At 43.0% G+C, this 18176-nt stretch overlaps 1 protein-coding gene across 3 annotated transcripts in view; it reads left to right on the forward strand.

Annotated features, from left to right (window-relative positions):
- LOC109869313 (phosphatidylinositol 3,4,5-trisphosphate-dependent Rac exchanger 1 protein) overlaps nt 1-17313 on the forward strand; it is a 132079-nt gene extending 114766 nt beyond the window's left edge. For 2 of the 3 annotated variants that reach the window (XM_031803471.1, XM_020459382.2), the window contains 15 exons: nt 1031-1237; nt 3748-3836; nt 3971-4053; nt 4330-4420; nt 4593-4718; nt 4874-4915; nt 5372-5589; nt 9296-9398; nt 10322-10465; nt 14170-14284; nt 14959-15025; nt 15166-15341; nt 15575-15677; nt 16212-16279; nt 17138-17313. In XM_031803471.1, the coding sequence (XP_031659331.1) occupies nt 1031-1237; nt 3748-3836; nt 3971-4053; nt 4330-4420; nt 4593-4718; nt 4874-4915; nt 5372-5589; nt 9296-9398; nt 10322-10465; nt 14170-14284; nt 14959-15025; nt 15166-15341; nt 15575-15677; nt 16212-16279; nt 17138-17180 (1675 nt within the window). In that variant the 3' untranslated portion in view covers nt 17181-17313. The remainder of the gene's footprint in view (nt 1-1030; nt 1238-3747; nt 3837-3970; nt 4054-4329; nt 4421-4592; nt 4719-4873; nt 4916-5371; nt 5590-9295; nt 9399-10321; nt 10466-14169; nt 14285-14958; nt 15026-15165; nt 15342-15574; nt 15678-16211; nt 16280-17137) is intronic. The other variant, XR_004205139.1, reaches the window with a different exon arrangement.
- Nucleotides 17314-18176: the final 863 nt, after the last annotated feature.

An 18176-nucleotide genomic window follows, 5' to 3' on the forward strand; every position in this document is an offset into this window, starting at 1 on the left:
CTGCCCCAACAGATCCACAGATGACGCAATCTCAATCGCACTCCACACTGCCTTTTCCCACCTGGACAAAAGGAACACCTATGTGACAGGTGTCTTTTATACTGTTAACATGTTCAAACAGGTGCCATTAATACAGGTAACGAGTGGAGGACAGAGGAGCCTCTTAAAGAAGAAGTTACAGGTCTGTGAGAGCCAGAAATCTTGCTTGTTTGTAGGTGACCAAATACTTATTTTCCACCATAATTTGCAAATAAATTCATTAAAAATCCTACAATGGGATTTTCTTGATTTTTTTTCTCATTTTGTCTGTCATAGTTGAAGTGTACCTATGATGAAAATTACAGGCCTCTCTCATCTTTTTAAGTGGTAGAACTTGCACAATTGGTGGCTGACTAAATACTTCTTTGCCCCACTGTAATAGGCTGTGTCAGAGGAAAGTCCATAAAATTGTCGGACTCCAGTCACCCAAGTCATAGACTTTGCTCTGCTAGCGCACGGCAAGCGGTACCGGAGCTCCAGGTCTAGGACCAAAAGGTTCCTTAACAGCTTCAAAGACTATTTACATTGACACCCTCCCTCCATCTGTTTTGTACACTGCTGCTACTCGCTGTTTATTATTTATGTATAGTCACTTTACCCCAACCTACATGTACAAATTACCTCAACTAACCTGTACTCCCACACACTGACTCGGTATCGGTACCCCCTGTATATAGCCTCGTTATTGTTATGTTACAAAGTTTGATTTGATTAGCTCTGATACACATTCTCTATCTCGCTCTCTCTCTCTCATAAATGGGGGAATTCTTCAGTCCAAAACTGTTAATGGACTGGGCAAGCAGGAATAGACTGTGAAACCACAACCCCATTGAGAGGGAAAACCTTCTTAACTGTGTGTGTAAACTAAGTGTGCGCTTACAAAAGCAAAGTGTGTGTGCATAAAAGACACACATTATGAGAATATTTCTTATATAGTTCCCTTTCTCTTATTTTTCATGTGATTCCTCCAATGTGGCGGTGGGAATCACAGCCTCCTTTTGTCCATCACGGAGCCCACCCAGCCGCAGGGCAGCGAGTCCCCAGCCTACGAGGCCATTCAGCCCCCTTCCATGACCCCCGAAGAGGGGGACCAGGAAAAGGCGGAGCACGGGGGCATCAAGAGGGTCTGCTTCATGGTGACGGAAGAGGACCAAGGGGACTCGGGCCAAGACACCATGAGCTACAGGGACTCCTACAGGTAAGATAAGAAAGACTTAAGACAAGATATAATGGTGACTCGTTTCAGGAAACTAGGTGAATGTTGTGTGTCACTAATTCACAGTAGAGCCATTTGAATGTAAACTTTTTTTTAAAATCAAAATGTGTTTTTTGGCAGAAATCCCTTCTGGAACATGTGAACATTCATGTGCCGTATGCTGTCTGTAAATAGGAATAACATTGTTACATTACGAGCCTAGTTGGTTTAGCCACAGAAAAAGTCAGCAACCCTCCCGCTAGCCATGATTGGCTGAGATAATGAGTGGGTTTGACATGCCGAGAGATCGAGTTTTGAAATCAGTATGATAGCTAAGGAGATGGACAAAACGCCTGTCTCCGGATTACATCTTTAAAATAAGGCCAACTATGGCATCCGTGACAGAGAGGGAGAAGCGTCCATCCATGTATACGGGTAAGATTAGCTAGCTACATTTTTCAGATATTACATGTTTCTAATTTTGTCAGAAAGTTGTTTTCATTTCAAGTTAAAGTGTACTATTAGCTAGCTAGCTAACGTTAGCTGGCTGGCTTGCTACCTAACGTTACGTGTATAATCTTTGTCGTAATATTATTTGTATCTCAGAGCCATCAGTCTAGTTTGTCTCTCAGACAGTCAGTCTCGTCACATCTGGAGAGGGTAGGCTGCTCCAAACCTACCATGAGGTGCGACAAAATTTGGAACCCTCTCCCAGAGAGCATGTGTGTGTGCGCAAGAGTGCCTGTGTATGCGGAGGAGATAATCAAGGCCAAACTCACGTGTGTTTTACGTAAGGGTTGGCACTTCAGTCCAAGCTCGACGGGAATCCAGCATCCCATTGGCAGACCCATTAAGATGCACACAGTTTATAGGGCAGGCAATAATAGAGACAACACCCCGACTCACAAAAAACTCACTAAGCTTAGTGTCTTCCTGTGGTTTCCAGTTCACAGTGTGGGCCAATTAGTTGCTGAGCCAAACTGGATGATTATAGTAAAACAAAAGTGATTAAGTGCGATGCATGATGACAATGCTACTTCTGGCTCCTTAATCCTCAACGCACACAGAAATGTTCACAACAGTAGGGCTGCCTATTAAAATGCATTGAAAATGCAGGGATAATTAGAGAATAACTATCGAGCATTAACTCTTTTGGATAGGGGGCAGCATTTTCACTTTTGGATCAATAGCGTGCCCAGAGTGAACTGCCTCCTACTCTGTCCCAGATGCTAATATATGCATATTATTAGTAGTATTGGATAGAAAACACTCTGAATTTCTAAAACTGTTTGAATGGTGTCTGTGAGTATAACAGAACTCATATGGCAGGTGAAACCTGAGAAAAATCCAACCAGGAAGTGGGGACATCTGAGGTTTGTAGTTTTTCAAAGCTTGGCCCACCGAATACAGTGTCTATATGGAGTCAAGTCGTACTTCTTACGGCTTCCACTAGATGTCAACCGTCTTTAGAAACTTGAATGAGGATTCTACTAAAAAGAAGGGGCTCATGAGACCTGTTTGAGTCAGTGGTTTGGCATAGTGCCTTGGTCTCATGACTCGCGCTCCCGACAGAGTTACCTCTCGTTCCAGTGCTTTTCTTCAGACAAAGGAATTCTCCGGTTGGATCATCATTGATGTTTTATGTTAAAAACATCCTAAAGATTGATTCCATACATCGTTTGACATGTTTCTAAAGGACTGTAATGGAACTTTTTGAGTTTTTGTCTGGACGAAGTGCCTGCGCCTCCTGAAGATGGATTACTGGGCTGAACACGTTAACAACAAGTGGCTAAATGATGGACTTTATGGAACTTTATGGAACAAATCAGTCATTTATTGTCGAACTGAGATTCCTGGGAGTGCCTTCTGATGAAGATCATCAAAGGTAAGTGAATATTTATGGTGTTATTTCTAGCTTCTGTCGACTCCAACATGGCGGATATTTCAATGCCTGAAATGGGCGCCGTTCTCGGATTATGCTTTTTCCGTAAAGTTTTTTTGAAATCTGGCACAGTGGTTGCATTAAGGAGAAGTCTATCTTTAATTCTGTGAATAACAGTTGTATCTTTTCGTTAGCGGAACGCCTGCCCTAGAAAGGTTAAAGGGATGGTTCAGCAAATTTACGTGTTTGTTTCCTTACCTTAAAAGCAGTCTATGGACAAGGAGTGACAGCAAACCAAACTTTGGTTTTATTAAACTAGCCACTGCCAAATGGAAACATTTCTAAATGTCATTTTTTTCTGAACTGTCGCTTTAAGGCAAACACTTTGGTGTTGTGGAGGCATGTGATTTTCTTTCATGTTTGAGTATCATTTGACTTCAACTTTTCTGGTATGTATTATTTTAACAATCTTCTTTGGGACATTGGTGTAGCCACACCTTACGACATTATAGTGGAATGCATTTTAGTCATCCACATTTGACCTTGTGTTTTTTTCCTGTAGGGAATGAATGTACTCTGGGTTTGTTTTTCAACTGTTTCTGACTATCTCTCTCGCTCTCTGTGTTTTCAGTGAATGTAACAGTAACAGGGATTCCGTCTTGTCATACACAAGTGTACGTAGCAACAGCTCTTACCTGGGGAGTGACGAGATGGGTTCAGGTAAGAAACAGCTAATAAATTAACGACTAGACAAAGATGTACCCCTGTAGGATAAAAAAATATCACGTTGGTTTGCCTTATGTGGAAAAATGTACACAATGTGCCTTCCATCTCTCTCTCTCTCTCTCTCTCAGGTGATGAGCTGCCCTGTGACATGAGCATTCCCTCTGACAAGCAGGACAAGCTGCACGGCTGTCTGGAGCACCTTTTCAACCAGGTGCTCCATCTTTACCACAACACTATCTTTACCACAATACTACTTTTACCATTACCTCTGTAATCAGTCAGTAGCAATGCTGTTCTCAATCTTCGTGTGTTCCTCCTTGCATCTACTCTTACCGATATCACATGCCCTTTGACCTCTCCCATACTCCCCGAGGGACACCACCATTTTGGCTCCCGTCGATTTCCTGGGCCCTAGTTTCCTGTTGCTGAGAGACTATGGCCAGTCTCTATGTGTTGAGGTCTGACTGGTTGTGACTATCATATGCAGGTGGACTCCATCAACAGCCTGCTCAAAGGGCCCGTCATGACCAAGGCCTGCGAGGAGACCAAGCACTTTCACCCTGACCACACTAAGCCAGGTAGCAGCTACGTTTTGTGTGTGTGTGTAAGACATGTCTGAGTATATGTTTGTTTAGAGTGTCAGGGTTCACTGAGAATGTGTGTGTGTGTAGATGTGTTATACTAAAGAATTCTCATAGCATTTATATTGGTAATTAACCAAATCATTGAAACCCCCTGTTTCCGGAGCAGAGTTCCGTCACACTGAAGACTGGATGGTGCACTGTCACATCATCCACAAGAACATCCAGGAGGACCCTTGGAACCTGCCCAGCTCAATTAAGACACTGGTGGAGAGCCTGCAACGATTTGTGGATGGTCAGTAAAACACACACACGTGTAACAAATGCACACACCGCAGAAACCCACGTGTAACACACCCATCACGCAAACAAACACAGACACACACACACATAGACACTGCAGAAACACATGTGGATCACTCCGGTAATAAAATCCACCTTGTTCTGTAGATGGGAAGAACCAGGTGCTTCTGGCTCTGCTCAAATGTACAGGTAAGCCTTGTGTCATATTAAGATGATTGTCTTACTTCTCTGAGGGACCAGACAGAGGCAGTAATTATGTCAGTGTTTTGGGTTGAGAGTAATAATGGTTGTCAAAATCCTGTCAACCGTCCGTCTCATATACCCTCTTTCACTCTCTTTTACCCTTCCCTCCTCTCTCTTTCACCCTTCCCTCCTCTCTCTTTCATTGTCTGTCACTGTCATATCCTCTTTCTTTTGCAATTACCCCTCCCTTACCTCTCTTTCTCCAACCTATCTCCCACCTCTTTCCATTATATTCCTCTCTCAAACCCACCCCTCCGCCTGTCTAATGACTTGCATAGTCCCCTGCCTTCCATATGGTTTGTCTGTTGCTGTTTTTGAAATGTCCTGTGAAGAGTGTATATGTGAAAACCGACAATTAACAGACAATTATTTACCCCTTTCTTCCACTCCTCTCGGCCCCAGATACGGCTCTGCAGCTGCAGCGGGACATGATCTTCTGCCAGAGTGCGGTGAGCGCTGTGTGCACACTGGCCGAGCAGCTCCTGGCGGCGCTGCGGGCGCACTTCAACAACGCTGGCGAGTACGAGGAAGACTGCAAGGACACGAGCCGTAAGTGGCTGGAGCAGGCGGCCGCCATCGGCGTGCTGCTCAACTTCCAGGCAACGCTGGCGCCCCACGTGGTAAGAGCCGGTACTGTGGTGGAAGAATATCTGGATACTTTGAAGAACAGCCAAATACTGTTCAGAATAACCAAATACTGTAAAAGAACACGCATCAGAATGAATAGGCTCTGATTATTAAGAGAACACGTTAAACATTAATGCTGTATGATTTATTTCCCTTTCGACTCAGCAGACCGGAGTCAAATACTTTTTAATTTATTTATTTTACCTTTATTTAACCAGGTAGGCAAGTTGAGAACAAGTTCTCATTTACAATTGCGAGCCAGGTGGAAAGCATGGCCAGCCATAGAAAAATGCTTATTGAAATTCTCAATTATGGTGGATTTATCAGTGGTGACAGTGTTTCCTATCTTCAGTGCAGTGGGCAGCTGGGAGGAGGTGTTCTTATTCTCCATGGACTTTACAGTGTCCCAGAACTTTTTTGAGTTAGTGTTGCAGGAAGCAAATTTCTGCTTGAAAAAGCTAGCCTTGGCTTTTCTAACTGCCTGTGTATAATGATTTCTAGCTTCCCTGAACAGCTGCATATCACGGGGGCTGTTCGATGCTAATGCAGAACGCCATAGGATGTTTTTGTGTTGGTTAAGGGCAGTCAGGTCTGGGGAGAACCAAGGGCTATATCTGTTCCTGGTTCTAAATTTCTTAAATGGGGCATGTTTATTTAAGATGGTTAGGAAGGCATTTAAAAAAAATATCCAGGCATCCTCTACTGACGGGATGAGATCAATATCCTTCCAGGATACCCCGGCCAGGTCGATTAGAAAGGCCTGCTCGCAGAAGTGTTTCAGGGAGCGTTTTACAGTGATGAGTGGAGGTCGTTTGACCGCTGACCCATTACGGATGCAGGCAATGAGGCAGTGATCGCTGAGATCTTGGTTGAAGACAGCAGAGGTGTATTTAGAGGGGAAGTTGGTTAGGATGATATCTATGAGGGTGCCCGTGTTTAAGGTTTTGGGGAGGTACCTGGTAGGTTCATTGATTATTTGTGTGAGATTGAGGGCATCAAGTTTAGATTGTAGGATGGCTGGGGTGTTAAGCATGTTCCAGTTTAGGTCGCCTAGCAGCACGAACTCTGAAGATAGATGGGGGGCAATCAGTTCACATATGGTGTCCAGAGCACAGCTGGGGGCAGAGGGTGGTCTATAGCAGGCGGCAACGGTGAGAGACTTGTTTTTAGAGAGGTGGATTTTTAAAAGTAGAAGTTCAAATTGTTTGGGTACAGACCTGGATAGTAGGACAGAACTCTGCAGGCTATCTTTGCAGTAGATTGCAACACCGCCCCCTTTGGCAGTTCTATCTTGTCTGAAAATGTTGTAGTTTGGAATTAAAATGTCTGAGTTTTTGGTGGTCTTCCTAAGCCAGGATTCAGACACAGCTAGAACATCCGGGTTGGCAGAGTGTGCTAAAGCAGTGAATAGAACAAACTTAGGGAGGAGGCTTCTAATGTTAATATGCATGAAACCAAGGCTATTACGGTTACAGAAGTCGTCAAAAGAGAGCGCCTGGGGAATAGGAGTGGAGCTAGGCACTGCAGGGCCTGGATTCACCTCTACATCGCCAGAGGAACATAGGAGGAGTAGAATAAGGGTACGGCTAAAAGCTATGAGAATTGGTCGTCTAGAACGTCTGGAACATAGAGTAAAAGGAGGTTTCTGGGGGCGATAAAATAGCATCAAGGTATAATGTACAGACAAATGTATGGTAGGATGTGAATACAGTGGAGGTAAACCTAGGTATTGAGTGATGAAGAGAGAGATATTGTCTCTAGAAACATCGTTGAAACCAGGAGATGTCATTGCATGTGTGGGTGGTGGAACTAATAGGTTGGATAAGGTATAGTGAGCAGGACTAGAGGCTCTACAGTGAAATAAGCCAATAAACACTAACCAGAACAGAAATGGACAAGACATATTGACATTAAGGAGAGGCATGCTTAGTCGAGTGATCAAAAGGGTCCGGTGAGTGGAGAGGTTGGTTGGTGATTTAGACAGCTAGCCAGGGCATCGGTAGCAAGCTAGCATAGGATGGAGGTCTGTTGTTAGCCACCTCCTGCGCTCCGTCAGTAGATTAGTGGGGTTCCGTGTGGTAGAGGGGATCAATCCAAATCACACAACAACAACAAAAATAAAAACAATAGATATAGTTATAGAGGCCCAAGAAGAAAACATAATAATAATAATAAAAAATAATAAAAAATAAAATAAAATAAAAAATAAAAAAATTGTCCGATTGTCTATTCAGATAGCAGCCGGTAAGACAGCTAACGGTTAGCAGGCCGCAGATGGGCGTTCAGGTAACGTCGCGACGGAGGAGCCAGCCGAATAACTCCTTCGGGTAGATAACGTCGGCAGTCCAGTTGTGAAGGCCCGGTGGGGCTCCGCGAAGGCAGCAAAACTTAACTTGAGCTTGATTTAGTTTGACCAGTAAGTATTTTGTTTAGACATGTAGCTAGCTAGCTAAACATTGAACCATAATCCAACTCATAACGTTACTACCATGCATGAATCTGCAGGTAGCTAAAGCTAACCAACTAGGTTCAATGTTATCCTAAAGTTAGCTAGCTAGCTATCACTAGCAATGCAAATGGATTTCTGAGATACTAATAATATTACTATACAGGTCATACACGTATTGTTAGCTGGCGAGCCAGCCAGCTAACATTAGCTAGCTAGCTAACAGTAGGCTTTAACTTGCAATGAAAACAACTTTCTGACAAAATTTAAAATGTATAATATCTGAAAATGAAGCAAGCTAGACTATCTTACCCATGTACATGGATGAACACTTCTCCCTTTCTGTCACGGATGCCATGGTTGCCCTTAGTTTGAAGATGTAATCCGGAGACAGGAGTTTTATACAACAACCTTCTATGTGTTCCCTTTTTGATTTTCTCCACATATTTGCAAACAAACGCCAGATTTTTCTCCATCTCCTTAGATATCATACTCTGCTTCCACAGAGCATTCCACAGATTTCAAAACTCCATCAACTTCTTCCGTGACAAGAACACTGTTGATCGCTGTTTTCATTGTCTGGGATCAATGAAAATGTTTTTTTACCTAAATCAGGAATTTTCTCATTGTCTGATTTATTTTCAGAGTCAGCATGGCATGATCGTCCTCCAGAAAGTGGAGAGCATTAGCAACACTTTTTCAGTACTTTGTGATTGATAATTTTTTTAAGCAGTGTTTGAAAGGATTACCTACACATACTGAGCAGCTCATGTTATTGACAGCTGCTCATGCATGCTACCAATCCGAACTCATATCTCAGCATGTCCATCCCATCCATTATCTCAGCCAATCATGGCTTGCAGGAAGGCCCTGCCTATTTCTGTAGCTAAACCAACTAGGCTCGTAATTTAACAATTTGATTTATAGATGGCATAGAAGTTTGTTATTAACGCACATGAACATTCACATGTTCCAGAAGGCATTTCTGTCAAATATATGTTTATGTTCAAATGTCTCTACTGTGAAGTAGTGACGTGTGACATATGCCTAGTTTCCTGAAACGAGTCACATATTCAGTATTAGCCTCGGAATATGAGTGCTAATCTAGGATCAGGTCCCTTCTGTCCATATAATCTTATTCATTTTGATCTAAGAGGCTAAACTGATTCAAGCTCCGCACTCCTACTCTGAGACGCTTTCTGAATATGGTCCCTGGCCTGTTAGCTGAGCTTTGTCTTCTCTCTGCTGTGTAGAAGGAGGAGAGGACAATGCTGGAGGATACCCAGGCAGCCCTGTTGGACCTGGACAAAGTCACTGTGTTCTTCCGCCAGCTGGAAGATGAATGCCTGGTTGTAAGTAAGTAGACCCTTTCCCATAGCAATCGTGGCCAGTTTAAAGAGTTGTGACTTGTGTTTACGCATGGTGGAGGAAGACACACACGACCTGTGCATCCCCAACATGTCCCTTTTCACTGACTGTAATATGGTTAGCCGAGATTGCTGTGTTAAGCACATCAGATGCATTTCCCATTTACGGGGAGAAAGCCACGGATAAAATGGGGAGGTACTATTCTAGGTTACTGCTCAACAGTAAGCATAACACACACACATAATACCTCTTTGGAAAATGGGCCCAGTTTAGCAGTATGGCGCGGTCTAGCTAACTAGCACCAGCACATCGTAGCGGCCGTTGCTTAGGCAGACAGTTTGTGGAGGCGATAAGCTCATCTGACAGTAATGATTTGATAAAAGCCTGTTCAGTAACCCCCCTGAACTCTCGGTTTAGTAGAGCCATTTGTAAACATTATGAAGGTGGAGGATTCCATGAAAGTCTAAAACCCAATCCCAAAGGATTACAGGTGGATGGTCTTCAGAAGGTCTGCTAACCTCACAGGAGTTGTGTTGTTCCTAGGGATGATTAAGTAATATATTTATCTGTTGCAGAGTTTACTATACTGAATACCGATATTGTCATATGCAACATAGTAATAGCTATGAACAAGTTTACACAAAGAAACCAATAGTGCTGTATTTGAGGAAAATGTACTTACTATGACTGTGATGTGGTTGTCTCACCTAGCTTAAGATGGCTACTCTAACTGTAAGTTGCTCTATGTAGGAGTGTCTGCTAAATGACTCCAATGTAAATGTAAGGCCAATAAGGACAATCAGTAAGCCAATGGGTAATTGAAGGGATAAAGCCTCATAACTAACCTCCCCTTGGGGTCAAATGTGAAAGCTCAGCGGATTTCTGTGAAGCGTGTGGGTTTTTTCCCCCAGACACGCCGGTGTGTTACCACGTGGAGGGCACCCGGCAGGCCCTGAGGGTCACCATGTACCTGGACAGCTGCCACTTCAGTGAGCTCCCCATGCGCCTGCAGAATGGGGGCAGCCTCAAACTGCACACTGTACTCTTCACCAGCGGTGAGTAGGAAGAGAACAGCCCGCTAGTCTAAAATTTTGCTGAACTCCGTTGAGTCGAGTCAATTTGAATTATCATCAAATCAAAGTTAGCTGAATTCAATTGAGTTGATTAGAATTATCATCAAAACAAAGTTGGCTGAATTAGAGTCCAGGAGGTGGTCATCAAAACCTCATTGAATCACAGTTTAATGAATTGAATTGGAGTCGGGTCAAATGGCATTGGATTGAATTTTATGAAATGCACTAGAGGCACCTTCAGGAAATATGTTGCAGGTCCATAGATACAGACTTTCACAATGCAGAAGTATAATTAAGCAATGAGGCCCGAGGGGGTGTGGTATATGGCCAATATAACAGGGCTAAGGGCTGTTCTTACGCACGACGCAAAGCGGAGTGCTTGGATACAGCCCTTAGCCGTGGTATATTGGCCATATACCACAACCCCCCAAGGGGCCTTATTGCTATTATAAACTGGTTAGCAATGTAATTAGAAGAGTAAAAATACATGTTTTGTCATACCCGTGGTATGCGGTCTGATAATCAGCTCTCAGCCAATCAGCATTCAGGGCTCAAACCACACAGTTTAGCCTGGATAAGTTTAGCCTGGATAAGTCATGCCAGGCACCCTATTCCCTAATATTCCCTAATACTATAATACATACTAAATAAGAATGTACTATATAGGGAATAGGTTGTCTACACTGACCATGTGTGGGACCCAAATGGCTCCCTATTTAGTGGCCAAAAGGAATGTATTATTTAGGGAGTAGGGTGCCATTTGGGATGCAGGCCACGTGTCTATAATAATCAAGTTCAACAGAGGTCTTTTACTCAGTATCTCTAAATCCCTTTCTCCTTAAACTTTTTCAGCCTGGGACCCAAATGAGAAGTTATGTTTTTCCTGGGACCCAAGCTTAGGAAAACATGCAACTATACATAAATATCGCTACATTTCATTGCCCTTATGCCTAAAACAAATGCAATATAGACAAAAACAAATAACAATGAAATTAAATATCCATATCTACAGTTGAAGTCGGAAGTTTCCAACAAAAGTGTATGTAGTCATTAAAACATTATTTACAATCACTCCACAAATTTCTTGTTAACAAACTATAGTTTTGCCAAGTCGGTTAGGACCTCTACTTTGTGCATGACACAAGTCATTTTTCCAACAATTGTTTACAGACACAGTGATTTATAAGTTAAATAATCTATTACAATTCCAGTGGGTCAGAAGTTTACATACACTAAGTTGACTGTGCCTTTAAACAGCTTGGAAAATTCTTTAGAAGCTTCTGATAGGCTAAAACGGCCATAAAAAGCCAGACTACGGTTTGCAACTGCACATGGGTACAAAGATCGTACTTTTTGGAGAAATGTACTCTGGTCTGATGAAACAAGTATAGAACTGTTTGGCCATAATGACCATTGTTATGTTTGGAGGAAAAAGGGGGACGCTTGCAAGCCGAAGAACACCATCCCAAATGTGAAGCACAGGGGTGGCAGCATCATGTTGTGGGGGTGCTTTGCTGCAGGAGGGACTGGTGCACTTCACAAAATAGAACATCTCAAGACATCAGTCAGGAAGTTAATGCTTGGTCGCAAATGGGTCTTCCAAATGCACAATGACCCCAAGCATACTTCAAGTTGTGCTAAATGGCTTAAGGACAACAAAGTCAAGGTATTGGAGTGGCCATCACAAAGACCTGACCTCAATCCTATAGAACATTTGTGGGCAGAACTGAAAAGGTGTGTGCAAGCAAGGAGGCCTACAAACCTGATTTAGTTACACCAGCTCTGTCAGGAGGAATGGGCCAATAAATGGGCCAATAAATAATTGTAATTCTGAACTGGAATACACATATTGATTACATCACACAGATGTAGACCAGAAAACACACACAGTCCTAATGAGAGCAGGTCTATTCTGGGCTCTGCTTTTAACAACACTGAGGTCATGCTCAGCCTTGAAACTGTTGCTGTACTTGTTTTTTAAGTATGTCAGAGTTGAGAACCCTGACTCACATAGGTATGTGGTGCCAAACTGGACCAGAACATCTACTGCTTTCTCAGTCAGGCAGGAGACCGCTTCCTGCTGTAGATGAACAACCTAGACCTGTGAGTGGGTTTACCTCAAAAAGCATCTTGCTTCAATCAGTTTTATTCCAGTTCAGAATAACAATTATTATTGTATTTTAACAGAAGCAGTTCCAACCTAGTTTTCAACAATAATTTATACAGTAAGATGTACAGTAGGCCTGATCATTTCTACAGTAAGATGTACAGTAGGCCTGATCATTTATACAGTAAGATGTACAATAGGCCTGGTCATTTCTACAGTAAGATGTACAGTAGGCCTGGTCATTTCTACAGTAAGATGTACAGTAGGCCTGGTCATTTCTACAGTAAGATGTACAGTAGGCCTGATCATTTCTACAGTAAGATGTACAGTAGGCCTGATCATTTCTACAGTAAGATGTACAGTAGGCCTGGTCATTTCTACAGTAAGATGTACAGTAGGCCTGGTCATTTCTACAGTAAGATGTACAGTAGGCCTGGTCATTTCTACAGTAAGATGTACAGTAGGCCTGGTCATTTCTACAGTAAGATGTACAGTAGGCCTGGTCATTTCTACAGTAAGATGTACTATTACTTAGGGTTGCACCATCAGTAGCTAGCTTGCTTTGGCAAATGTTAGCTATTATCTGTTGTTTGAAAGAGAAATGCACATCTACCACTATGAGAGTTAGTCAGTTCGTACTCCCTTATTACTGCTGATCATCACCTGTTATAAAATGACAACAGTGCCTTGCTAGCTGACTTACTTTTCCACTGTTGAAGCACTGTTTCCTGAAGCATGCTGCCCTGTTCTGAAAGACCTCCCTGGGTTTACCATCATGCTGTGGATGTTTGGTCAGGACCTGTCGTTTTATAAATTTCTTCTTTATGCGAGTCTCATTACTAAGCACTTCCACACACAAAACCCCATTGTGGGCGCTCCTCATTATTAGTTTGTATTTAAGAGAGAGAAACTCATCGCTATATATGACAATTGAGCTCAGTCAGAACTTGTGGGTAGCATGAGTCCATTTGATGACAGCGGTGAGTGGAAATGACAAGTCGGTGGCTGACAGCAGATCATCTGTTGCCTGAACGACAACGCTGCATCGTGTGTGTTGCAGGTCGCGGGTTAGATGCCTACATGTAATGTTCTAGTTACAATGCAAGCGTGAAAGTTCCTATAGTCACAAACAAAATACTAATGTTGGGGTATTTCTTATGTAATTGCCATTTACGGTGTCATAACTACCATTTGAATAACATACTATGACGTAAAACCAGGAAATGTATTCTGTGCCTACTTATCTACTTCCTCTTCGCTATTATTTCACTGCAGTGTCCTTTCGACCTTTGTTGAGTCCATATAAATGGCTGGAATTATGCTGATTACAGTTGATTACAGTTTTGTGTTCAGTGGTCTTATTCAGCTGTCAGAGTATAAACTTGTACATTTTATCCATTATAAAATAATATTAGCAATGTGTCTGTCTGTCTAGGTGCATGTATGTACTGTATATTTATGTGTCTTCCTATCGTGTGTGTGCTTTTCTGTGTATGTATCTGTGTTTGCCTGCCTGAAAGACAATGTGCTTGCCTGCATGTACTGCATTTTTACTGTGTTATATCTGTTCCTGGGTCAGCCCTGGAGAGGCCAGAGGGAGTGTCCGAGCAGGCCTACGTGTCCATAGAAGAGTTCCAGCAACGCACCAACGCCGTCGCACTGGAAAGGGTCAAAGCCTACTACCGAAAACTCAGGTAGCAACCCACGCACTTTCTATTGTGTTATACAGTATGTGTTGTACTACCCACTGTGTTGTACTACCCACTGTGTTGTACTAACCACTGTGTTGTATTACCCACTGTGTTGTATTACCCACTGTGTTGTACTAACCACTGTGTTGTACTACCCACTGTGTTGTACTACCCACTGTGTTGTAGTACCCACTGTGTTGTACTACCCACTGTGTTGTTGTACTACCCACTGTGTTGTTGTACTACCCACTGTGTTGTAGTTCCCACTGTGTTGTACTTCCCACATGCATAAAGGGGTATTATTTTGCTGATTAGTTTGACTACTGTATTAGCTTTAGAAGGTGGATGACGTTTGTTGATGTGAAGTTTTTACGGGAAATAGAGAAAATTGAGAATATCAATGGATTCATTAATTGTTCAATAGCAGTCATATTGAATGATGACTTGAGCAAAGCTCTTAACCCTAATTGCTCCTGGGTCCCCATCGAAAATGGTAGAACCTGGCCGTGACCACACTCTCCGAGAGTTTCTCAGGGAGAGTGAGATATGCAAAACACACATTTCTAATTCATACATGTGTATTAACAAACACTTGTACATGTGTGAAATAGGGCAAATATAATAACGACAACTGTTATTATTATTAATTATTATAACCCTTTACTGTGTTCTTACAGGGCTTTTTACCTGGAGAAGTCAAATCTTCCCACCGACTCCAACACCACAGCTAAGAAGATAGACCAGGTAAACAGAAATCAAAACTACTCTTTGTTTACAAACAAGCTCAGGGGCAGTACGTTTGACCGGAAAGGAAAGTTGGAGTACTTTATTTTAATCGTCTTTACCCCTAAATCCCCTGTCTTCTGTCCCCCCCTCCTACCCAGCTCCTCAGACCCCTCAACACTCTGGACGACCTGTGTCGTCTGATGCAGTCATATGTCAACGTGCATCCCAATGCCGCAGGCCACCCCTCTGGCGTCAGCGTCCTGTGTGTGTCCTCCGAGCTGTGCAACCGCCTGGGCGCCTGCCATATCACCATGTGTGCTACTGGCATGCAAAGGTCCGTCGTATGACCTTGAAAGTGATGTGATAGTACTGCCAGTTAGCGTCAGCTGGAGCAAACACTCATGCACATCTATGTGTTGCTATGTCAGGGGTAGTACTTAGACATTCACTACGTACAGTATGCCTTACCCCTTTAAAACAGTGTATTTTCAACTCCTTGCCATTAGGTAATCATAACACAGTCAAAACACTTTTGACCTGCTGAATTGTGACCTTTGTGTTGAGCAGGTGCACCCTGAGCGTGACCCTTGATCAGGCTATGATCCTGGCGCGGAACCACGGCCTCATGCCCCGCTGCATCATGCAGACCATGGACATCATGCGCAAACAGGTGCCCTAACTACACCCTTTTTACATGCCTAGCAACAGATTTAAGTTCTGGGTCATATTCATTAGGGTACACCGTAGCAAAACATTTAGCGAAGGTGCCTAATGAATACAGCCCACATCTCTCTCTATCCCCTTGCTAATCTTTAAAGACCAGTGGCTCAAAAATGGAAACGGAATATGAAAGGAAGCAACTTCCACCTACTGTATAACATAGCATTACTAAAAAAGCACATTACTGACAAACAATAATCTACTGTACTTTGAACGTGGGCTTTGAGCTGAATTCTAAGACATTCACTGCATACTGTACATACTGCATACTGTACAGTACCATCAGGACAACGATGCAGTGGGATGGGTGAATGTAGTCTTTCCCCGATAGGTGTGGGTCGCTCTCAACCTACAGACATTAGGTAGAAATATAACTTTGAGTACACTTTCTGAGCAGCAAATTTGGGTACCGTAGCTGCAACCCTGTGTGCACTTGTCAGTCTAAATATGTAAACATTGTGTAACCCTCTCTTCTCTCTGATAGGGCACCAGGGTAGAGATCTCGGCTAAAAACCTCAAAGTGATGGACCAGATGCCGCCCGCAGCCCCAAGGTATAGACAATAGGAATGAGTTCAATCTCAAGCCTTGTTCACATTGCCAGGTTGAAGTGACTCGAATCCAATTTCTTTGCATGTCTGATTCGAATCTGTTCATTTTTCTGTAGTCTGAACAGTCAAAAAGCACATGGAATCGGATATTTCAAGCCACATTTCAAACCACCGTAGTAGGTGGTGTGAATGGTCAAATCTGATTTGTTTGCCCTCAAGTGGTTTTTAGACTGTTATTTTGCATATCTTAGCTTGCTTGCTACTCTGTTGACAGTTTGACAAGTACATATGGTAGCTAACCAGTTTGTTAATTGTTCACAAACAAATGAGTGAACATTTTAGAAAGCTAAACAGTTACCTAGCTAGCGAAGTAACTGCTGTTAATAGGCAAAAATGACTTGTTTTGAAAGTTGGATCATCTTGTCCTTTGTGGCTTTAAAGGTATTCTTCCACTATGATTTTGAACATTGAAAGTAACTGGGAAATGTCCATGGCAGGCATTGTTGTCACCTTCGCCTACTACATAACTTCTGAGTGATAGCAAGCACGAGCACCAATCAACCTACACCATTACACACACACACTTGTCATTACTATGACAACTAGCGTAGCCATGTCAGGACTGCTGGTCACTTGTAACTTGCTGTTTGGACAGTCAGTATTCCAAAACGGATTTGAAAAACAAAATTGATTTGAGCATTAAGGCCTGCAGTGTGAACAAGGCTTTAGTTACACAGTACTAGCCTGGGTTCAAATCCTTTCATGCTGTGGGATTCTGCAAGATGGCACAAACACATCTGGAACCAGGCTACACAAATATCAGATCTTCAAATAATGTTCAACCATTTTTACTTCCCACAGGCTCTTCAAGTTGTGTCTGCCACCCGAAGACGGAGATCTATAAGAGACTAAGCATCGCTGTGTTTTTATTCCGCTCTGCTCATTTATTTAGCCAAGATGGTCCACTCAGTAACAATTGTCAGTGTTTTCCAGGGAGTCCTGGGTTCCATAGAATCAATAAAAACATGTACAGCATACCCATTGGCATACATACAAAAGCACATCAAAAATCACAGCATGCACAGAAGCACACACATCATACGCGGTAGCATACATGCAAAACAATGCTCACATTACAGCTATGTGTACTGCTCTTTTGAAGGCGGACATGCTAGCTAGCTGTCGTGTGGATCAGTCAAGCTTGTTCCAGAGCAATGGTCCAAAGAACGGCAGACTGCCTTGAAAGGCCATATTCTTCGCTAATGGTTGTGCCAGTAGATGTGGGTCCCATTGGTCAGAGGCTTTGACTGCTGCTCTGGTGTGCCCCCGGAGGATGGGTGGAGACTCCCACCTGAACAGATCTGACATGTATTCAGGCAGTCTGTGCTGTGTGTCGTTGAAAACAGTCAATGGATCATGACTGTCAGTGGTTCGATTGCAGCTTTTTACAGAAGAAACTCTGTTTTTACGTGTTCCCTCTGTGAATGCCCGGTCATGATACCAGCAGCCCTGTTGATGATACGCTGTAGCCGGTTAAGACCTGTCTTATTGTCCTGATGTAGGGTGGGAAGCGATACTGTGGCACAGTAGTCCAGGTGAGTTGTTATGGTGTGGTAAATTATCAGAATGATGTCCTTGGAAACAAAGTCCCTTGCTCTTTTTAGCCCAGACAGTAGTTTCCCTGTGACCAGGCTGGTGTGTTCAGTCCAGTGTAGGTGTCGGTCCAACTTCATCCCCAGGTACTTTATGGAGTTTACAAGTTCATAAGTGTTTTGTACATCTGTTATTGTGGTACTTTTGCCTGTGTATCTCAGCTTTTGTGGGTTGACAAACAGCATTGCCTTGGTTTTCTGAGGGTGTAGGGAGAGCTTGTTGTCAGCAAACCAAGCTGCTGCCCTCT

Source organism: Oncorhynchus kisutch, linkage group LG24 (assembly GCF_002021735.2).
Source record: "Oncorhynchus kisutch isolate 150728-3 linkage group LG24, Okis_V2, whole genome shotgun sequence".
NCBI classification, from domain to species: Eukaryota; Metazoa; Chordata; class Actinopteri; order Salmoniformes; family Salmonidae; genus Oncorhynchus; species Oncorhynchus kisutch.